The sequence below is a fragment of the Lynx canadensis genome, chromosome C1 (genome assembly GCF_007474595.2).
Source record: "Lynx canadensis isolate LIC74 chromosome C1, mLynCan4.pri.v2, whole genome shotgun sequence".
Taxonomy (NCBI): Eukaryota; Metazoa; Chordata; class Mammalia; order Carnivora; family Felidae; genus Lynx; species Lynx canadensis.
The window spans coordinates 77,070,972-77,095,055 of NC_044310.1; the positions used below are offsets into that span (position 1 = coordinate 77,070,972).

At 38.7% G+C, this 24,084-nt stretch overlaps 1 protein-coding gene across 3 annotated transcripts in view; it reads left to right on the top strand.

Moving 5' to 3' along the window:
- Window positions 1-11,772: 11,772 nt before the first annotated feature.
- Window positions 11,773-24,084, top strand: part of CDC7 (cell division cycle 7) — a 32,732-nt gene continuing 20,420 nt past the window's right edge. For 2 of the 3 annotated variants that reach the window (XM_030326133.2, XM_030326135.1), the window contains exons 1-4: window positions 11,773-11,870; window positions 12,591-12,785; window positions 20,714-20,797; window positions 22,230-22,365. In XM_030326133.2, the coding sequence (XP_030181993.1) occupies window positions 12,671-12,785; window positions 20,714-20,797; window positions 22,230-22,365 (335 nt within the window). In that variant the 5' untranslated portion in view covers window positions 11,773-11,870; window positions 12,591-12,670. The remainder of the gene's footprint in view (window positions 11,871-12,590; window positions 12,786-20,713; window positions 20,798-22,229; window positions 22,366-24,084) is intronic. The other variant, XM_030326134.1, reaches the window with a different exon arrangement.

The window sequence follows — 24,084 nt, forward strand, 5'->3', positions numbered from 1 at the left end:
GGGTATCCACATGCAAAAGAATGAAGTTGAACTTGTACCTAAAACTATATACAAAACTTAATTCAAATGGACCAAAGTCCTAAACAGAAGAGCTAAAACTATATATCTCTTAGAAGAAAACAAAGGGCAAAACTTCACAATATTAGATTTGGCAATGATTTCTTGGCTCTGACACCAAAGGGCACAGTCAACAAGAGAAAAAATAGACAAACTGGATTTTGTGAAAATGAAAAAATTTTGTGCACTAAAAGACACTATCAACAGAGTAAAAAGGCAACCCACAGAATAGGAGGAAATATTTGGAAATCATATAGCTGATAAGGGACTAATATCCAGAATATATACAGAACACCTAAAATTCAACAACAGCAAAATCTAGTTTAAAAATGGGCAAAGGACATGAATAGACATTTCTTTAAAGAGGATATACAATTGATCATACTTGATCATACAATTGATATACACTTGAAAAGATGCTCAACTTCACTAATCATTAGAGAAATGTAAACCAAACCACAGTGAGATACAACCTCACACTCATTAGGAAGCTTCTATTTAAAAAAGAAAATTCAGTGCCCAACTCATTGCCTATGACAGTGCTCATTAATGTTTCTTCTCTTTCTCTCATTATACCAATAATTCGAGCATACATCAAATGGGATTGAGAGGAAGTTCTTGGAGGTTTTCCCATAAAACACTGCTATTGGGCTTTCCTAATTTCTGTTCAGGATGCCTGAATGGGAGGAAAGTCCTATAGTTTGGTCACTATAATTATGTCCCCCAATGTCAGGAAATGCCCATTTCCCCACACTATTTTAATGCAGGACTAAGCTTGAATATTATCTACCTACCTCAACTACAACCAAACCCTGAGGAAAGGGGAACAGTTGGAATCATTTATCCCAATTCTCTCTCAACCATCCACCAGGTTCTTAAAAATAAGGATGCCTCTTTCTTAGAGGAGAAGCAGCCAATAAAGAAAGCCGTGCCGCCAGCTGCCAGACTCATGTGACCCCACACCTTATATACAGGGCGTATCTATCCTGAATGTTCATATTCTCTCACCATTGACTCTAGAGTAGCATATTCTCCTGTTTTGGGTGTTTTCTCAAAGAAGAGATATGTCTGGAGGCAAGTGCCATGTTAGTGACTTCTTGGACCAATGACTTTGACTGCTACTAGCTCTCCTCTTCAGGAGGAAGCCCAAAAGGTAGAATCAGTGCTCAATCCATCACCCAGATAAAGCAGGACACACATAGGAAGCGCCTTGTGTGTCCAGGGCTCACGTTGTCCCCTCCCTAACCCCTCCTTCCAAGAGGACCCACTGCTTACTAATCTACCTCCTGTAAAAATAGCTACATAAAAATAAGGTAAATAGTTTTCATTGGCTAATTTGTTCCTACATCCATACATTAGAATCACTGACCTAGTTAATATTGCTTCAACCGCTTTCTCTTGCAAAGGAAACCACACTGGCAATTCTAGAAACAACATTCTTTCAGTCAAGTCAGCAATAACGAGAACATGGTTGCTACTTTTCATTCTTGTACACCTTTTAATTCATAAACAATCGATAGTCTTGCTCTCCTTTCAACATCCCTCAAGGAGATATAAACACAATATAGAAATGACTTGTACACAGCATAAAGCCTTATGAAGAAGTAGACTCAAAAAATTGAAGCTTTTCCAAAAAGAGACGATTTCAGGTCATCTATTTCAAGTTCTCACTCTTGCTGACTCTAAACATTTATTGAATAGGTCATGCAGCTTGTAACCTCTTTCTCTTATAGTTTATTTTCTGTACTCTCCTCAAAGTGATGTTAACATAACTCAAGTTTATATTTCTCTTACCCTGATTTAACACCTTTATTGGGCGCCTGGGTGGCGCAGTCGGTTAAGCGTCCGACTTCAACCAGGTCACGATCTCGCGGTCCGTGAGTTCGAGCCCCGCGTCAGGCTCTGGGCTGATGGCTCGGAGCCTGGAGCCTGTTTCCGATTCTGTGTCTCCCTCTCTCTCTGCCCCTCCCCCGTTCATGCTCTGTCTCTCTCTGTCCCAAAAATAAATAAACGTTGAAAAAAAAATTAAAAAAAAAAACACCTTTATTAGCCCATTTTGAGGGCTAATTATTGCCCATTTTGAGAATAGCATACAAGAATGCTCATGATGAGGTCTGTGTCTACTCTCTGGCTCATCTCTCTCCAATCTTTTTCTATTTGTGTTGGAATAATACTAAATAACTTATAGTTCTGTGAACACATTTGTCTGTTTCAGTTCTTCTTCAATGGCTAAGAGAATGCCTCTTTCTTCCCCTACTACTAGGTGTAGTGGTAAACTCATATTAATTTTTCAAACCTCAGCTTGGACTTCAATTTCCCCAGAAAAAGTTCTCTGATTCAAGTTAATAACTCCCTCTTCTATGCATTTATTCCATTTTATTCATTCATTCATTGGACAAGATTCAGTAACATTTGACCAGTATTTCCTGACTTACTTAATATATGTCAAATATTGTGCTAGGGAATCTCATCACCACTGTTATCCTCCTGGCTAATACTCTCATAGAGTTCACCATGTGCCAGGCACTGTTCTAAACAATACACATTTATTAATTTATTCACCTAAGCACAACCTTGTGAAGTGGATACCATCACCATTGTATAAATGAAGCAACTGAATCCCCAAGAGGTTAAGTAAGTTGCCCATGGTCACCCTGGCAGTCCAGCTTCAGAATGCATGTTCCAGACCAGTCTCGTCCCCATCATAAGAGATAGCAAGTGTAATGACAAAGATCTACATTAACAAGTAATTATAACAAAATGTGACAAAAGAAAGAGTACAAGATGTTATGGAAGAATACACCTAGAGACCTAACCTGTTCAGTTGGTGAGGCTTTCTTGAGAAAGAGGTGCTTAAAGTCATATCATAAAGGATGAATATGAAAACTGTCTCCTTCAGCCCCCAGATAGACTTCATGCCACTTGAGAGAGGAGTCCTCGTCTTACTCATCTCCATATGACAGGATCTATTCTATTGCTAGGCATGAGTATGAGAAAGTGTTTGTTGAATGAATGAATTAATTAAAATGTATGACTACATTAAAAAAAATTTTTAATGTTTATTATTTTTGAGAGAGAGAGAGCAAGCAGGGAAGGGGCAGAGAGAGAGAGGGAGATACAGAATTGGAAGCAGGCTCCAGGCTCTGAGCTGTCAGCACAGAGCCCGATGTGGGGCTCAAACTCACAGACCACGAGATCATGACCTGAGCTGAAGTCAGCCGCTTAACTGACTGAGCCACCCAGGTGCCCCTGTATGACTACAGTTTAATGTAATGTATGATTAATCAATGTATGATTAATTAAAATCTATAAGCTCTACCAGAAACCTTAAATGTTTTCTTAATCTGTGTAACATTTCTGCAAGGCAGTTATTTTTTACCTCCTGCATTACTAGTTGAGAAACTGAACTTCTGTTCATTCATTTGTATATTTCAAAAATCCTTGCTATTCCACTGCAGTTTCAGAATTGAGTCATAGCTCTTTAACTTTTAAATAATTTATACTTTGGGGGCACCTGGGTGGCTCAATCAGTTGAGCATCTGACTATTGATTTCTGCTTAGGTCATGATCCGAGGGTCATGGGCTTGAGCCCCATGTTGGGCTCTGTGCTGAGCGTGGAGCCTGCTTAAGATTCTCTCTCTCTCTCTCTCTCTCTCTCTCTCTCTCTCTCTCTCTCTCCCCCCTCCCTCTCTCTCTCTCTCCCCCTCCCTCCCTCTCTCCCTCTGCCCCTCTCTCCTGAACTCTCCCATGCTCTCTCTCTATATATAAATAAATAAATATACACACACACATAAAATAATTTATGCTCTTATTTTTGAAAAGGCTTCTTCCCATGAAATGCTATGTTTCATGTATATTTTACAATGAATGTGTACAATTTTATTTTATAAGGTAGGGGTTTATTTCATTTACTTATTTTTGTTGTAGTCCATTCAGGCTGCTATAATAAAATACTGCAGATTTGGGGGCTTAAAAAACAAACATTTATTTCTCACATTTCTGGAGGCTGGCAAGCCCAAGATCAAGACCCAGACAGATGAGAACATATTCCAGGTCCACAGATAGCAGCCCTTCTGTAATGTCCTTACCGGGTGGAAGGGACCAGGGAGCTCCTTGGGGTGTCTTTATAAGGACGCCAATCCCAATCGAGTAGTCTGCTCTTAGTACATAATTACCTTGCAAAGGCACCACCTCTTTACACCTATCACAGTAGGGACTAGGTTTCAAAATCAACATGTGAATGGAGGGGGCACAGAAACATTGAATCTATAGCTATTGATTGCCCTAAGAGAAAATTTCTGTTCACATCCAAAAGCTACATATTTGCTTTATCTTTATCCTAGGTTATCTATCTTTGAGGATTTCCTGAGAGAGTGCCTCAGCTTAATAATGGAGGTAAAAAACAAACAAACAAAAAGTGGGGGAGGGGATAAGACTTCCAATAACTTTTCCTGTTACTAGTTGACTGCGTGGAGAGAAAGAAAGATGAACAGAATTCTTTGAACGTTACGCTGGGAACTTATTCTGAGTTGACTATACAACTGACAGGAACTCCCTGCTTTTCCTCGAGTGATAGACTGTAACCGATTCAAATTCCTCAAGACCCAAGGTCTCCACCTGCTGGGTACCTGCTTTTTGCAGATAAGTTGTCTATAATTACTTGGCGTCTAAACACAGATTGCCTGATGCCCAAGTAGTTTCAATCCCACTAATCAGATTGTCCCCGTGAGTTCCCTATAAAGAAAGAAGAACAGTAGGAGGGTAGGACAATCTTTGCCGAAGAACAGACTCCCAATCTCACTGGCAACAAGAGGTCCATGACTTCTCTTGCTCATCGTTAGCTAATAACTTTTCCCAGTAAAGTTTATTCCTTTACCCAAACTGTGTGCCTCCGATACTATAGAATTCATTCTTAGCCACCTTGGAGGGCAGCCCTAAATGATTCCTTATTTGTCAAATAAAAATTTCTGCTTTACTTAGCACTCAGGAGCAAAAGGTTTTGAGAGGGAGCTGTGTTAAAGGGTAGAGGGTGAGAGGAGGTGCGCTGACAGGGGAGAGATTTCTAACACAATAGGATAAACATAAGAGGACTTGGGGCCATATGGTACCCAGGCCCCAGACCAGGTAGACAATAGCTAATTGTCCCCCTAACTTGCTCACTCCTCTAATGGAAAATGAGCAGGTTTGGGGACATAAAGAGGAGAATCATAAAGCCTGACTCATTTACTGTTGCATGAACTTATTGATCAGGTTCAATTTCCAACTCAGCTGTTCAAAAAACTGCTGCAATTATTTATCTGAATCCACTTTCATTTACCTCCAAGACATCATTCTGCTGAGATGGTAGGAAATTCAATATCTGCATTCCCCTCTAATCCTGGCAGGAATTATGCAAAGATTCGGTGGTGGGAGTGGGGAGTCTCATGCAGCACCAAGGCACTGGGGAAACCACCTGTTAGTGATAAGGTACCCACTGTCCAGCCCGCTTGGTCCTTCCCTGCTCCTGTCAACAGGGATGAGCATCTTGCCAGGCCTGGGAAGCAGTCTTCCTCTAACTGCTGAGTCATTTCTCCATTCAAGATTTCCACCTCCCCCTCCAGTGGACAGGACCTACCAACCTGGTCACACACCTCTGAAGGATGCTTATCTCCTCCCCTATTTACTTTTTTTTTTCAATTTTTTAATGTTTTATTTATTTCTGAGACAGAGAGAGACAGAGCATGAGCAGGGGAGGGGCAGAGAGAGAGGGAGACACAGAATCCAAAGCAGGCTCCAGGCTCTGAGCTGTCAGCACAGAGCCCGATGCGGGGCTCGAACTCACAGACCCCGAGATCATGACCTGAGCCGAAGTCGGACGCTCAAGCTCAACCGACTGAGCCACCCAGGCGCCCCAATCCCCTATTTACCTTTTCCCTTCCATGCAGAACATCTAAAATAATAAGATTAAAGCCAGCACAGTGACCTATATTTTCATATGTTAATTCCCTTTTCTACTTCCACTTTCTCTTTCTTACTTCCCTTTCCCATTCCCTATCTCTTACTTTTGAAAATGAAGAAGTCAAAACAGTTATTTTACATAGTCATTGTCTTTTCTCTGACCCAGTTTAGAACCACAGAAGGACCTATGTAATAATAAGCCCTGTTCTGATATCAATTGTCGAAAATCATTGCAGAGCTTTCTCATGCCTTTGAAATAAGACTACCTCCTAGATCCTTAACTGTCTCCTGTGGAAGTGGAGGAAAGAGAAAACAACCTACTGGATAAACAAACTCCCTTCCTCAGAATATGAATTCATCTAAATAGGATAAAAAGACTCAGTACATATATTGTACACTTGAAACTAATATAACACTGTACATTAACTAACTGGAATTAAAGTAAAAGCTTAAGTGGGGGGGGGGTAGGGGAAAAGGGAAAATGGCTAAAGGGCATTGAGGAGGAGGGCACTTGTTCGATGAGCGTTGGGTGTTCTGTGTAAGCGATGAACCACAGGAATCTACCCCCAAAACCAAGAGCACACTTTACTAACACTGTGTGTTAGCCAACTTGACAACAAATCATATTTTAAAAAATAATAAATAAAAATTAGGAATAATTATTATAGAAAAAAATAAAAATAAAAAATAAAAACTTAAAAAACTCAGTACATGTTGATGCTGACTGCAAAAAGCATTAGTAAAACAACTACTCTGTGGCTAGCATGGAATTAAGTGCTATGAAGAATTAAAGAAATCCTTGGAAGACAAGGTCCTTCACAAGATTGCAGTCAAGTTGGAACATGAAACGCACAGAAGAGCAGTGTACCTCAGAGAACATGAAAGTATGTTTAATAAGGAACTAAAGTGTCCAATGCAGTTAATTAGAAAACAAAACAGCATGTGATAAGTTTACTTGTAGATGGTCCATAAAGAGTTAACCATGAGGAAAGGAACAAATCCTCAGCTGGGATATCTGAAGAAATGGAACCTTCACTAACTTTGGAGGATGCATAGGTACAAACAAAAGATAAAAAGAAGACACACACACACACGCACACACACACACAGGCCTGTGGAGTCTGAATAAACATGCTGTGAAGGAAAAATAGTGAAGGCACTGGTCTGACCCTAAAGAAAACTTTGTGTTACATAGTTACCAACATCCCTAAGTAACAACTATTAATTCAACCCACAAGTCAAAAATTACTAAATTTTTATTTAATAATTAAATGTCAAGTATATGCCCATTTATATTATTAAACTGAATTTTATAATCAAAATTCAACAATCAACCCACCTTCAATTTGCTCTTGGAGATATAAATGTAACCATTTAAAACCTAAACTCTAATTGTTCATTAATTCCACAGTTATTTATTGTGTCTCTACTATGTGGACAGCACTGAGGATAGGATATAGGGAAAGGGGGAAAAAAACCTACTGTAAATTAAATGAGCTAACATAGTCAGGCCTACTACGCTAAGCACCTTACATGTTTTATCTCACTTTATCTAACTCAATCCCTCACGCCAAACCAAGCAAGAACTGTGTCCATTTTACATTTTTGGAATAGAAACTGAGTGTCAGAGATACTGAGTAATTCATGCAGTCTACACAGCTAGTATAAAGCTTATAAATAATTTGAGACACAAGATACAGTCATTCAAAGAAGTAGTTACTGCACACTTAGTATAAAAGATACAAAGAAGAAGTTAAAGATTGTACAAGTATATAATTGAGGAGAAATAACTTTGTCAAGGATTATGATAACAGGCTTTACAGATTAATGTGACCAAATCTAAATTAGTGGTTTTCACTCTGTTGCACATTGTAGTCAAATGGGGGAGCTTTAAAAGAATCTGATGTTTGGGGGCACCTGGATGGCTCAGTTAGCTGAATGTCCAACTCTTGATTTCGGATCAGGTCACGATCCCAGGGCCACGTGTGAGGCTCCTCACTGAGTGTGGAGCCTGCTAAAGATTCTCTCTGCCCCTCTCCCCTCCTTGTGTGTTCTCTCTCTAAAAAATAAAATAAAATAAAGTAAAATAAAATAAAATAAAATAAAATAGTAAAGTATAAAGTAAAGCAGGGTAAAATAAAATAAAATAAAATAAAATAAAATAAAATAAAATAGGAGTCTGATGTTTGGATTCCACCCCCAGAAATTCTTTAAAAAAATTTTTTTTTTAATGTGTTTATTTATTTTTGAGACAGAGAGAGACAGAGGATGAGCAGGGGAGGGGCAGAGAGAGAGGGAGACACAGAATCTGAAGCAGGCTCCAGGCTCTGAGCTGTCAGCACAGAGCCTGATGTGGGGCTCGAACTCACAGACTCACAGATCATGACCCGAGATGAAGTCGGATGCCTAACCGACTGAGCCACCCAGATGCCCCTCCACCCCCAGAAATTCTGATGTAATTGATCTGAGGTGTAGTTTGGGCTTCAGAATTTTTAACAGTTTCTCAGGTGATTCTAACGTGCAGGCAAGGTTGAGAATCAGTGTTCTAGAACAGTGCTTCTGGGGCTCCAGAAATCATACAAATAACCGGGAGACCCTATTATACTGAAGATTCTGATTCAGTAGGTCTGTGGTGGGGCCCAGATTCTTCATTTCTTTCTTATACCTGTGTCCTAAAATGGCAGCATGCATAAAATGCTAATGGGACCCAAAGGAGGGGTATTACTGCCTGGGGAGAAAATGGATTAAGCAAAATAACTGATACCTCCCTGGCCTGAGCATGGGTTTTGGACTCAGGATAATACAATCTGTTCACACCAAAACAGATCTCCCCTCCCCCCGCCTCTCCCCCCACCCCTACCGCAAAGTTAACTACCCTCTCGAATGCTCTTATCTAAGAAAACCCAATTTTCATCACCCCATGCCCCATCTGCTAGCTCTATCCTTCTAACTCAACCATATACTTCAATTATATCAATTCTTACACTACAGAGAGAGTTCCAATCCATAGTTCCCAGCACTTTGTATTTTGTCTATGTATCGACCTATCTATATACCAGTATCTATCACCTTCCTATATAACTTTTCCTTCTTGCCTCCCAAAGATTCCATGGTGCATTATTCCAATCACTTCGTTGTAAACACCCTCACTTGCCCCTGTGATATTTATCCTTAGTTAAATCCAACCATTCTTTTCCATGTCTGCATACTCTTGACTGAAGGTTGAGAAAATCATACCAGTATGCCATCTGGACTGTATATATTTTTAAAGTTTATTTATTTTGAGAGAGAGAGAGAGAGAGAGAGAGCGAGCAGATGACAGAGAGAATCCCAGGCAGGCTCCCTGGCACTGTCAGTGCAAAGCCAAACTCAGGGCTCAAGTCCACAAACCGTGAGATCACGACCTGAACCGAAACCAAGAGTCAGACACATAACTGACTGAGCGAGCTACCCAGGTGCCCCCAGACTACTTTAAATTGAAAATGGGCACTCAACCGTGCTGGCAATAGCACAATCTTTCCACAGTTCACCTTCTTACTCTCAGAATATCTCTCTGGTCTTCTCACTCCTCCAACCTCTTATACCCCCTCTTGCCTCATTCTCAGCTGAAGACCTCATCTCATTTTATTAAGAAAATGTATGTGATCTGGTTGGAACTACTTTATCTCCCCACCCACACACAAACCACCTGCATCTGAATTCATCTTATGTTTTTCCCTTGTGTTAAAAGGATGGGAATCTGGGTTGTTCTCAAAGGCCCACTTATGCTTTGGACCCATTCCTTCATTCTCCCCTATAATTTCATTCCTGTAGGTATTCCCCTTTTCTCCAACATCAACAATTTCTTTCTGTACTACATCATTCCCACCATAATATAAGCATTTATCTGCCAGCACAACAACAGTAACAAAAAATTTCCTTTGCTCTACTTAACCCACCAGCCACCATCTTATTTCTCTAATCTTCATCCTCCTTCCCACCAAAAAAAACAACCAAAAAAACAAAACCTTAAGACTTGTCACTGATTGTTCATCTTTTGTTCTTCAACACACTTGTCTTTCTGTCTCACTACACCTTGAAATTATTCTTGCCAGAGATTCTAATGATTGCCATGTTGCCAACTCCACTGGTCATTTCTGTGTCCTCACTACTTCACTTCTGTGCAGTATTTACCATAGTTGATCACTTCCTTTCAATTGTAAAACTTCCTTCTCTTGAATTCTATGACATCACCTTCTTACCTCACAGGCCTCTCCTTCTTGGTCTCTTGCTGGCTCTTCTTTCTTCCTCCTCCGCCTAACTTTGAAATGTTGGAGGTTCTCATAGACCAGTTCTCTCTCTGAAATCTGCTTAGATAATCTCATCTAGCCCCAAGGTTTTAAGGTTCATATATAAACTCATAATTGCCAGTTTTATGTCTCCAACTGAGACTCCATTGCAGACCAATATATCCATCTGTTTACTTGACATTATTACTTGGGTACCTAACAGGCATCTCAGACTTGATTATTGTCAATGCCTACCAACCAAAGACCACTAGGAATAAAACTGTAGTTGAACAAGTTGGGTTTATTGTTTCAGTAAGTGAGAATACCCACCGTGGTGAACCGTGGGTATCTCAGTAAGAGTGTTAGAAGTTTGGAGTTGTTAGGTAATTTAGGGGAGGGTTCAAGGAAGAGGAACTTTATTCTGGATTGGAAGTTGTAGGGAGGCAGGAGTAATTTTATAGTTGGGTATTTTAATAAGGAGTATTATTTACTGGGCTGAGACTATAACTATAATAGGTAAAGAAGCAGCAGTCACTCATATTAGCCAGGATAGGAAAACATTTGCTCATTTTTGTGGTTTGGACAATGTTTTTGTTTTGCCTATGTTCAGATATGATTACAGATATAATTACAAAAATAATTTTTATTTTTGTCTTGATTTATCATGGTCAGAGTGACTTTGTCTGATGTTGATGTTCTGTGAATTTACAGTCACACACCTCGCCAATACACCAAGTTCATTTCTACCTTTGCACTTGCTCTATCCTTTGCCTGGCAGTCTCTCTTTCTTGGCTCCCATCATGGTGCCTCCTTCCTAGTCACTAACACATCCTTCTACTTTCTTTCAGAGCACAGATGAATATCTGAAAGAATGTTGTTCTTCATTTGTTCATTTGTTCCTTACTGAAATTTGTTCCTCCTTACTGGAATTTTACTTCACAAAGAGATGGTGGTTCTCTGTGGTGTTCACCTGTGGAACCTCAGCCTCCAGAAACCTGCCTCGCAGCCACAGGCTCAATAAATACACTGACTGAATCAGTGTTTGAATGTCTCTGGGCTCATTTCTGCGAATAAAGTCTTAAACAACCAACAGTTGCAGGTTTTGTTTGTTTTACTGAAGTAGGGCACTCAACAAAAGGAAGTGAAAAGCAGGGGGTCAACAAAAGGAAGTGAAAAGCAGGGGGTCGGGAAAGTAACCACCTTTTACTCAGAGTGTGCCCGGTTTCTTGTGTGGCCACGGGATGTCAGGATGTGTCAGTACTCCTAGAACCTGAGACTTTTCTATTTCTGAATTATCTTTCCTGGTAATTGGGCTGGATCCTTCACCTCACGGTTCACTATTCTTTAGCAAAGAATCATTCCCGGGCTTTATTTCTGTAACCGCTCTTTTAACCAACCATCGCCTAGGGGAGAAAACCCAACCCTATCGCGCAAGCGCTCAATGGCTGACGCCGCGGCACCGAGGCCTTTACAGTGCGCATGAGCAACTAGAAGCAGCTAGGCGGGAAGTGTTGCGCAGGCGCTTTTGGCAGAGTCGCTAGGTGGGGATCTCTTGGCAGCGGCGACCCAGGCAGCTGGGGAGCCACAGAAGTCGTATTCCCTTAAACTGTGAGTTTCCGACGGTTTGTTCCATGGCGCGGGATTCTGAGGGACTAGAAACGAATTCTGGATCGTGACTTCGGTCTTGTCGCAGCGCAGTAACCCATCCTCCCACCCCTGTTTGGATCCCGCTGACCCACGGCGGGAAAGTCATGCGCCTGCGCACTAAGCATCCCGTTGGGTCTCGGGTCTGAAGGAGGAAGGTCCTTCCCCGCTGAGCTCGCGGCCGGTGCTCCCAGAAGGATCCCATTCATTCCCTCTTTCTCTCCCCTCCGCTGATGGCCAGTATCGGATCAGTTCTCCATCAACTTGCATGGGGCCTTGAGCGAACCTCCTGTCCCTCCTTTTCAGTACTCATTCCTCCTTAATTTCCCTCAGGTCAAACCGCTCTCCCCATAAGGCCTACCGTACCCGCCCCTGCTCCCCTATTCTCCAGGTGGCTTGTGTCCCGTCGCGCTGCCGCCCCAGTTACCGCCACCACCCTTCGCTCCACCGCCGGCCGCCGAGGCGGCTCCCCTGACTAGAACTTTTTCCCCTCGCCCCCCCCCCCCCCGCCTGTGTTGCTGTAAGGTAAAAGGGAAGTAATTGTAATCCTTAGAAATGGCCCACAGTTTTACCCCCTTTGGGGATTTAGACGTACGGTGCGCTTTTAAATATCTGCCCCTGTGGGGACTGGCGTTTTTTTACTGCTTGGTTCAGTGATTGATTTAAACTTCTCATCTTCTCCAGTATTCTAATTTTCACAGCTGCTTTGCTCCCCCGGTGGACATGACCCCTTAGCTGGCATTTTGCATCCCAGTTGTTTTGTGATGGAGGCATCTTTGGGGATTCAGATGGATGAACCAATGGCTTTTACTCCCCAGCGTGACCAGGTTCAGGCGGATGGCTCGTTAAAAAAACATGAGCAGAATTTTAAACTACCAGGTATGTGTTTAATTCCAAGGATGTGCAGGCAACAATTCTGTGATTTCGGTTATTTTTTTTAAAAGGAACTTCCCGAATGGTAAAGTGAGTTGTATGTTTACATGGGAGTGTTTTACGTATCAGTAAAGCTTCCTGAGGTCTAGATTTAGGATTGGATTGCATTTTAGAAGGATTGTAATCCATCCATGTCATTTTACAGAAGTTGCTAGAGTCTAAACATTGGTGGTTATCCAAGAACAGTTTGTTGATACCCAAACTAGAATTTCTTCTCCCAGATCTATGTTCTTATCTGTCTTCATATTGCATTAAACTTGGATTTAGAAGTCGATGATGGAGGAATTTTCACTTGAAGTATTGAAAAGCAGAATTCACTGACAAATAAATAATGAAATATATGTAGCAGTACAAAAGCACTGTATCTCAGTGTACATCTCAGTGTTGTTTGACCTTAACCCAGACCCTGAAGTGAGGAGAGGGTCAAACAATACCTGATCTTATACACTAAAATGTGTGCACCTTCATTCCTGCTCTAGCAGTGCCTGGGACATAATAGGCATTTAATAAATATTTGTTAAATAGAGGAGTTCCAGGTGACCATTTCCTTTTTCCTAAAAGATAGCTAAATCTTCTTTTCCATCTTTGTTTTAAGCATGTTTTGCTTGTCCAGAAGATACTAATTTTGACCTTCTATCCACGAGATCTATTTATCCACTCTAGAAAAATGATATCACATGCTTCTGCTTTCTGACTGAAACTTAAACTCTTCGATTTGGTGTCAAAATGAGTACCCTTTCTAATGTCCCAGTTGTTCCAGTTGCCTGTGCTTAAAAACTCTAGAGTTGTCTTCGACTTAATGATTTATATTCGCTTCTCATAAGAAATTATCCAACTTTATCTTACTTCTTTTTTAATATGTATGGCATTGCTTCTTATTCCTACTTCCACCACAGTAATCTGTTCTCTTACACCATGCTCCTGATTACAATGAAGTTTCTTACCTAAACTGCCTGCTTTCACTTCTTTTCCATCCTCCAGTTCATTTGGTACACTGCTGCTAGAATAATCTTAAAATGCCACTTCATCCAGTTTCATGGTTGCTGTCCCTCTTCCATTTGTCCTGTTCTTCACAATTCAGCTTTCTCCTGTGTCATTGGACCATAATACAATAACAACAGTCATTGTGTTATCCTTCTTGTATCTTTTAGCACTCTGTATATCTTGTCTTTTCATTTATACTGTAAGCTCCTTGAAGGCAGTGTCTCATATAGCTCCTGGTGTATCTTGTGCTTTAGGCAGAGTGTATAAACAGATGAATCCGACATGGCTTTAGCATTATGTTCAGGTGAAAGCTACTATTCTAACATTCTGAAAATTTGGGAAGTAAAGACTAAAGTGAATTGTAGTCTAGATTTCTAAAGTTTTGTGACTTTTTTGTAACAGAACTTTGAACCTTATAAGCAGTACCTTTAATAACTCATAAAACATGCTGAAATTTTATTCATACTTATTTTTAATATGATGCTTAGTAAAAGCTAAGGTTATATAAAAAATAACTTCAGTAAGGAGTAAAGCTAATGATATCCAGGCCCATAACTGTCTCATGAGCTAATATGATTCACTTTCTCTTGATGGAATAACTTTTGAATGGTAGGACCTTTTTGTATATCTTTGTATTCCCAGAACCTAATAGTATCCAGCACAGAGTAGGTGCTTAAAAATACATGAATGAATGGTTTAAGGCAAGGATATAAAGTAAAATACTTAGTGTAATGGACGAATAACATGGCCCTTTGTTTTAGGATATGTCAGCTTTTGTAGCTCTTTTTTTTTTGATAAAAAGTGTATGTGATTATTGATGAAAATTTAAAAAGTGTAGAAAACTCAAATAAGGAAATAACGTCCAAATTTTATACATTATTATACAAATATTGCCCCATTGACCTTTTGTTACAGTCCTTTAGTCATCCTGTGCATAACGAGATACATTTCAAACAAACAAAACTAAATTAGGATCGTAACCAACTTATTTCTAGTCTTTATTTTTTACTTAGCAATATGTAACTTGAACATTTCTTATGTAAATTATCTACAGCTTGGTTTAAGTTGACTGGCTAATGTTTCATTGCATAGTATGCTACAATTTATTTAATTTACCCTTTTTAGTAAACCTTTAGATTGTTTTCCATTTTTTCCTATTAAGAAAAATGCCACAGTGAACAAAATACTGGGCATAATATTGTATCTAATGTTTACTTTCCTCTGTATTGTTGAACTATACTATAAGTTGCGCTTGTGATATGTTATATGGATGCTCTTAGTTCTTGCTACTAAAATGGGTTATAGTATGATTTGTGTGGGACAGATCCAGTTTATGCCTGTTGTCACACTGTAATTGTTATTAGTGTCCCCTTTCACTCAAGAGTGCCTAAGTTTGGGCTAAATTATATGATCTTCCTAGCTTAAGAGATGTAAGTCAGACAGTACACAAAGCTTCAGAATAAGCATCACATATATTCCTAGAGTGGCAGTTTTACTCCACTGTAAGTAATTGAAAACACTTTGTTTATATGATGAATATTAAATATTATGTGCAATTACTTTTCTAGGTGCTGGAATAAATCAGTGCATAAAACAGACAAAAATCAATGCCCTCAATCTACTGGAAAGATAGATGATAAAAGAAATAATATGTTCAAAGGTGGTTAGTATTGTGAAGAAAATATAGAAGGGAAGTGGAGATAGGAAGTGTTGGAGTAGGAGATTGTGATTTTTAAGAAGTGTAATTGGCCAGAGAAGACTTCAGTGTGGTAACATTTGAACTAAGACTTGAAGGTGGTAAAGTGATGAGCTACATAGATATATGGGGGAGAGCATGCCAGGCAGAGGAAACAGCAAGGGAGAAGGCCCTGAGATGGGAGTGTGCCTAGCATTTAGGAATAACAAGGCCTTGTCCAGGTCCTTGTCACTGGAGGCTGGAGGGTGATGGGAGTGATGGCAAAGAGAGGTATGAGGAGAGGAGGTAGTTCCTTCACCTTTATATGAAGCAAGCTGTGAAACTCTTACTAGGTTTGAGCAAAATAGTGACATGGTGACTTAGCTTTCTCAGGATCACTCTGGGTACTATGTTACAAATAGATGGTACAGGCCAGCAATGATGAAAGTTGAGAGCATAGTATTAAAGCCACTTGGATATATTATGTATCAGGAAAAATATTTTTCCTTAAAATTTCAAAATGGAAGCTTAGACCTTCATGTTTAAAGTATAGGCATTTAGGGGTGCCTGGGTGGTTCAGCTGGTTAAGCATCTGACTCTATTTTGGCTCTGACAGCACAGAGACCTGCTTGGGATTCTCTCTCACTCCCTCTCTGCCCCTCTCCCACTGGCACATACTCTCTCAAAATAAATAAACTTTAAAGAAGAAATAAAGTATAGGCATGTAAATGTTTTTGGCTTGTAGACTTTTCAGGATCTTTCCCCTGATGCTCAAAGTGTATATTCATTCTCGTCTCTGCCTTTAGTAGTGTTTTCTGTCATTTAACATTAATGTTCTCTTTTGCTATTTACTCTCATCTCCTTCAGAAATGAGGATTTTGCATTCAGTTTGGTTGTCAGAAAGTTTTACTGTTGTTTGAAAATGTCAGAGTTGTTCTGTAGTGATAGGAAACTAATATAAACATATTTTGAGTTTTGTAAAGATACGTAAGTGCCTAGCAAGTTAGTAGTGGCATGAAAACACCTTGAGCTTGCATAGTCCTTCACGTGGCTTGTGTATTACAGTAGTTCCTTATTACATGTATTTCCTCTCTGGTGATTTCTAATAGTTAACCAGTGTCTCTATTACTGACTGCCAGCTCATGCTAATACAAAGGGAAGTTCCAAAACATAGAACTCAAAGGAAAATTCATCTAATCTAACCCCTTTGATTTTCAGGTTAAGAAAATGAGTATTAATGTGGTTTAATGATAGGAGTTGAATCTGGGCTTTCTTCTATTTCAGCACCCAATAGTACCTTCTGTAATAATGGAAATGTTTCTATGTTGTCACCTATAGCTAATACGACAGGAAATTTTTAATTTTTTTAAATTTTAATTTATAAATTTAAGGGGCACCTGGGTGGCTCAGTCGGATAAGCATCCAGCTTCTGCTCAGGTCATGATCTCACAGTTCCTGAGTTTGAGCCCTGCATTGGACTCTCCATTCTCAGTGCAGAGCCTGCTTCAGATCCTTCCTCCCTCTCTTTCTGTCCCTCCCTGCTTGCGCATGTGCACTGTCTCTCTCAAAGATAAACATTTACTATAATAATAATAAAATCTTTAAAAAATAAATTTAGTTACATGAAACTAGAAGACAGCACAACTCTGTATCATATGACTACAGAGCTTTTAGTATTCTCATATATACACACACACAACAAAACATCCACACAAACACTTCAATACATTTTGTAGTAAAGAGACTACAAATAGGGTTCTTAACATTTCATTGTATATAAATACCATTGATTTAAAAAAAATTTTTTTTAAGTTAGTTTATTTATTTTGAGAGAGAGAGGGCACAAATAGGGGAGAAACAGAGGGAGGGAGAGAATCCCAAGCAGGCTCTGCACTGTCAGTGCAGAGCCTGATGCAGGGCTTGAACTCATGAATCGTGAGATCATGACCTGAACTGAAATCAAGAGTCAGATGCTTAACTGACTGAGCCACCGAGGTGCCCCTAAATACCATTGATTGTTAGATAACCCCACTTTATCTGCTGCTCAGAAATGCTCCAGTTATACTATGACACAGTGCTTTCTTATCACCTAGAATTTTTTATTTTATACTTTTTGAAAGAGTTCTTTTGGATGTAATTAGACAAATAATTGTATATCTCAGGTACATAATTAAAAAGGAAATTAAATATTTAACATCTTTCTTTTCTGAGTCACTTTGAGTATAGTCACACTCATTGACACCCCATTTCCCCCTCATAATGTTCTCTATACGTTAATGATGCAGAATTTCTTTGAAGAGTTCATTTTTTAATTACCATTTGTTAATGCACTCATAAGAGCCCAATTATGTGGAGCTGGCCTACATTTGATTCTGCTTCATCACCTTTACCACTTTTCCCTACAACTGTTTGCTCTTAAAGGGTTAAATGTGAATGCTCTTTTATGATTTCTTAGATTTTCGTCAAGTCACTGATACCTGTTCTGTAAGCATTGATACTGGCTGACAATAATTGTAAGTTGCATCCCAATTTCAGAGTTTTTAAAATTGTGTTTCAGAATCAAGGACATGTAATATAAAATTGAATATATCATTTTTATTACCCTTTCATGGTGCCTTTCCTGTGACACTGGAATTTGAAGCTGGTTGGAATTGACATCCATTAAGAAAGATTATAATTGACTATGGCAAGAATGACTGCTAGAGGCTGGCTTTTCCCCCCTGGCTTTGGTTTTGGTTTCTAGAGTGAAGTAGTGTGGTAGCGTATAGTGAGGTAGCTGCTACTGTCTTGACTTCTTCACTCTTTTGTAACGTCTAAACTTTTGCTTTTTTTCCCTTCAGCTATCTCTGAATGCCCATAATGATAGTAATAATTCATTCACTGAACAAGCATACCAGGCACTCTTCTAACTAGGAGCTGAGTGTGCTGTGGTGAATTATGCACACAGGGAACTGTACTGGTGGAGCTTATGTTCTAGTGGGAAGAGGCAGAGAGCAAACAAATAAACAGGAAGGTTTTATAGTGGACAAGCACTCCAAAGACAATAAACAGGGTAATGAGAGGAATGCTGTTTTAAATAGGATATCAGAGAAGAACTGACCTTTGAGCCAGCCACATGAAATAATAAGGGAAAAAGATTTCAAGTAAAGGGTAAAGCAAAAGTGCTAAAGAAATAATGTTAATAACTACAACCGTAAGAATTACCACTTTTATTTAATATTTGCTATGTGTCAGTCATTGTGTTAAAAACTTATGTGTATTATTTCATTTAATCCTCACAGTATCTCAGTGGCATGGGTACAGTTATTACCCCTTTTCTGTGGATGGGGAGACTAAGGCTCAATGTAATAAGCTGTGTGCTCAAGGAAAGTCGTACCTAGTCTGGTAAATAATGGAGCCAGGATTTTAATTTAGTCCTCTCATCTCCAAAACTGTTACTCATAATTACTGTTCTAGTATTGCCTCGTGTATTGAAACCCATGAAGCTTCTCCAGTTACCCATGAAGTAGATGGGAAAGTAAGTTCTTCCCATTTCCTTAGATGGATTGATACAGTGGAAAGAATACTAGATCTTCTTGGACTAGATCTTGGCTTGTTATTTAGTTTCCAGCTCTTAATGTTCTTCTTCCCCCTCAAATTCATCCTCTACTTGTCATCTTCCTGCTTAAAAGTTTTCCATGGCTTTCAATTGCATTCTTTCCTTCTCCCTTCTTCAGCCACATTGAATTTCATTACCTCCCTCACCGACCTCTCCCCTTGGATAAAATAATCCATGCCTTTTTCTTTTTCCATGCCTTTGTGTACATAGTTCCTTCTTCGTAAAATGCCTTCATCCACTTTTTCTACTTGGTGAGTGCTTCAAAACCCAGCTTAATTGTCACCTGGAGCTTGCTGTGTTCATTCCCCTCCCCTTCCTTATATCTAGTAACATATGCATTCTTGTATTATTATAGTTACTGTCTTGTATTCAGAGCTTTTAACACCTGACTTTTCCACTAGACTAAACTCTTAGAGAACAGGAGTTGCACCAAATTTGTTAATTTTTTTTTAACATTCCCATCGCTGAGCATTTTTAAAAAATTTATTTATTTTGAGAGAAAGAGTGGGGGAGGGGCAGAAAGAGAGGGAGAGAGAGAGAGTCCCAAGCAGGCTCCCCAGTGTCAGCATGGAGGCCAATTCGGGGCTCAATCCCATGAACTGCAAGACCATGACCTGAGCCGAAATTGAGAGTCAGACACCCTACCAACTGGACCACCCAGAGGACCCTGAGCACTTTTTAAAACACAGTGTTTGTTAAAAGGACACATAATTTCACTTTCCTAAATAGGGTTTTCTTATCTGAAAATCAGGATAATTCCTGTTTTGCCAGTATCCCAGTGCTGTTGTGAAGATCTGAAAAGATAATACATGTGAAAGTGGTTTGAAAATGTCTTAAACCGTTATATACATTATTTACATTATTATTATTATTATAACTTAAAAAGTAGCTGATGTTTGTCTTAGATACTGTAATAAAATCCGATAACTCTTAAGTATGTAGTTTTCTTTTATATCCAGTAGTTTATCACATTTGATATCCAGTAGTTATCACATTTGCCTTTCTTATTTTAACCATGTATATTTTTGTAAAGAGTTTATATGTATTTAAAAGTAGCAGTTTATCTTATCTCGTCTCAAGGATAAAGGATACTATTGGTAATTGGGATAGTTGTTTTTTAAAAAATATTTTTAACATTCCTGAGAGCTTTGGTAGAATTTCTCTCTGAGGGCACACTGTGAATACTCAATATATAAAACTTTCCCAAGCTTGTAAGATTTTGTATCTTTGGGGAAGAGAAATAGTTTTCAAGAAGATTACATTGTGTCCTTGTCATGCCATCTAGTGATCACAGCACAAATTGTTTAGTTATTTTTTAAATTAAGCTTCTTTATTGTGTTGTACTCTATGCAGTGACAGTGTATCTGTTAATATAATTCTGAGTAATAGAAATTTGATGTGTGTGATTCTGGGACTTAACAGTTTTATGTTTTTTCAAGAAGTGTGTTACAGCAACTTAACAGGGTTTTAAATATTTTTATCATGATTTTAAAGTTTATTATAGCTATTTTTTAACTTTTTAATTACATTTTAGAATTTATTTCATTGAGGTTTTTTAACTTAAAGTATAAAATATACTTTCATTAATTATAACTATAAATTCTTTTTCCTTGATAGGTGTTAAAAAAGATATTGAGAAGCTTTATGAAGCTGTACCACAGCTTGGTAATCTGTTTAAGATTAAGGACAAAATTGGAGAAGGTAACTTAGAGATCTACTTTAAGTTTTTTTCCCTTATGTTTTGCTTTGTATAATCTTGATTTTCATTACTATTTCCTTTTGAAAAGTATATACTTTTTAAAATAATAAGATCATGGTCATATTACTAATTATGACATCAGGTTTTCTTTTTCCCCTGGAAAGAATGAAAGAATAAATATTTACAGTAAAATGAATAGTCCTATTTTAATCTTTATGCTGTTATACCGTTAAAAGTGTTGATATACTAATGTATTGTTAAGGATAATTATTGAAAATGAAAAATTTAAGATTCATGTGGGGGAATTTGATCAAGGAAAGTCCTCCTTTTTCTTTCTCTGCTGTAGGTAGGTAGAACTGTATGTTGAAACAGAGAAATCTAAGGTGACAAAATGATGGAAATCAAATGGTAACAATATTTATAAGATGGTCAGTATCGACATAAATGTCATTGAGAGACTGGCAGTCCTGTTGATTAAATGAAGGGTGAATTTATCAGATGTGAAGTGAATGAGAAGGTAAAAGATAATAAAAGGTTTTGGTGGCTATGTTAGGAAATGCCTAAATAGTTAAAAACAAAAAAGCTTCCATTTACTTCATTGTTTGCTTTTCACAATGAAAAGTGTCAAACACAAAGAAGCCTAGGTCATTGGGCAAAAAAATTAGAAGGTGAGATGTTTTGGGATGTAAGAAGCAGATCTTTACATCTTTACCTTTTTTGAACACTGACTTAGTGTTCAAAAATTTTGTTCTGGAAAACACTGCTGTCCTCCTAACATTAATAGCTATTCCTGGAGAGGGGGAGGGGAGAAGGGTGTTCTAAGGCTAAATAAGTTTGGAAAATGTAGTATGTGTGGCTCCCTTTTGGTTATTTGTGATGTACTTAAACACACAAAGCACACAAAGCTCTAGCTTTGGAAATTTTTGTAGTAAAGAAATTTATCAATGTGTTTTAACTCAGTTTTCTCAAATTTAACTGACCACCAGCTCTTTTATTTTTTCTATTTAGTTTAATGCTAAATTTAAAAGCCCAGGTGGTTTTGTAGTTTTTTTCCCCCCAAGACTATTAACAAGTCTACTTCTAACAGACCTGTATCCAACTCTAAAGGAAGTAATTTCAAATGAGAATACTATAGAAAAATACTTGCTAGAATGGATCATGACCATGGAAATATTTTATGCTAACCCAGGCAGATTTACTGTAGAGCTTTGGTAAATTAATATATCCCCTAAAGAATTGAAGACAGTTAAGAATTTATTAAAAATTGAAAGTCCTATTTTTAGATGTTTTTGCTCTTCATGTATAATATCTTTAAATATATTAATGATAGATTAGGATAATTTCATGGGCTCCAGTTTTAGGATCTATTTTAACATTGTTTCGTTAACATTTTTAAAAACCAAATATTGAAAAATTGAATACATTGTTTTACAGGCACTTTTAGCTCTGTTTATTTGGCCACAGCACAGTTACAAGTAGGACCTGAAGAGAAAATAGCTCTGAAACATTTAATTCCAACAAGTCATCCTATAAGAATTGCAGCTGAACTTCAGTGCCTAACAGTGGCTGGGTATGCATTATCTTTAACTGAACTGCCTGTATATTTAAGATTTTTAAGCAGATATCTAACAGGGGTGGTTAGATTGTCCATGAATTCAATATATTTTTCAGTCAGGAGTCTGCAGTTTGGTAGCACTTTCCCCCTCTAATGTTGGGATGGTTAATTAAATTTATATTTTTAGAATGGATTATCCTTGAGGCTCAGCTTGACTTCCTGTTCTCTGACCACTTCTTTTCCTAATCTTCCTGCCAAGTCAAACCGTGGTCTAGATATTTTTTAAAATGTAGGGAACTCCTATTTCACATCTCCCCAGCTATTGACAGCCCCATCTCATATTTTATTTTGAACAGCAGAATCATCTGGCATGTCTTTCCCATTGGTCTTTCTCTTCTAGGTCATTCCTATCACCAAACATACATGATCTAGTATTTCTTATCCCCCTGTACTGCCATCCCTCTTCCAGCTGTTTCATCATTTCTTTGCTGCTCTTCCCAGCCAGACCTCTCAAAAATGATCTATACATACTATTTTCACTTCCATACCCTACCTTCACTATTCTCACCGTGTGTCTACTTTTCTCTATACTAAACTGAAACCACTTTATTTATTTTTTTTTTTTTTAATTTTTTTTTTTTTTTCAACGTTTATTTATTTTGGGACAGAGAGAGACAGAGCATGAACGGGGGAGGGGCAGAGAGAGGGAGACACAGAATCGGAAACAGGCTCCAGGCTCTGAGCCATCAGCCCAGAGCCTGACGCGGGGGTCGAACTCCCGGACCGCTAGATCGTGACCTGGCTGAAGTCGGACGCTTAACCGACTGCGCCACCCAGGCGCCCCAAACTGAAACCACTTTAGATAAGAGTCCACTGTGACTTCCATCTTGCCAGTTTCTTTTTCTGTTCACATGAACCCTAGGCAGAGTTTAACATAATTGATTTGAACCAATGTCTTTTGACTTCTATACTGTCACATACTTCTTGTTTTCTTCCTGCTTTATTTGGCCTTTCATTGTCAGTATCTTTTGCCAGTTCTTCCTCTTCTACGTGACATCTAAATGTTGGAGTTTCTTGGTGCCTTATCCTAGGCTCTCTTGCTCTGTACTCTTCCCTGGGTAGTATCATGTATTTCCATGTGGCTTTAAGTGTATGATAGTGATTCCCATAAGTGTATATCTTGCCTCAGACCTCTTACCTGCAGATTTGTATATACCCACCTACTGATTTGACATTTCTACTTGAGTACCTAATAATTATCTCAAACCTAATGTGCTGAAAATTAAATTTTAATACTCCTTTGCCTGCCAAAACCCCCACAAAAACGCCTACTACAACAGCCTGTTTTCATCTGCTCATCTCAGCCTCCATCATCAAGTCCTGGCTATTTTTGCCTCCAAAATATATCTAAAAACCCATTCATATCTATTTTCTCAACCACTACCTCAGACCAAACCTAGATTACTACAATAGCCTGCTTCTTCTCTTTCCCCCTGAATCCCATGGTCACAGAACAGCTAGAGTAATCTTTGAAATATAAAAATTTGTATGTATGTAATATAAATTGTATACTGTTATTTCCCCCTCTTAAAATCCTTCAGTGGTTTCCCAGTATTCTTTGAAAAAAAAAATCCAACCTTATATCATGCACTCTTCCCACCTCCCTCTCTGTGCTCTAGTCACTTTAGTTCCCTCAGATTTGTCTCGAGCTTTCTCATGTCAGGGTCACTACCC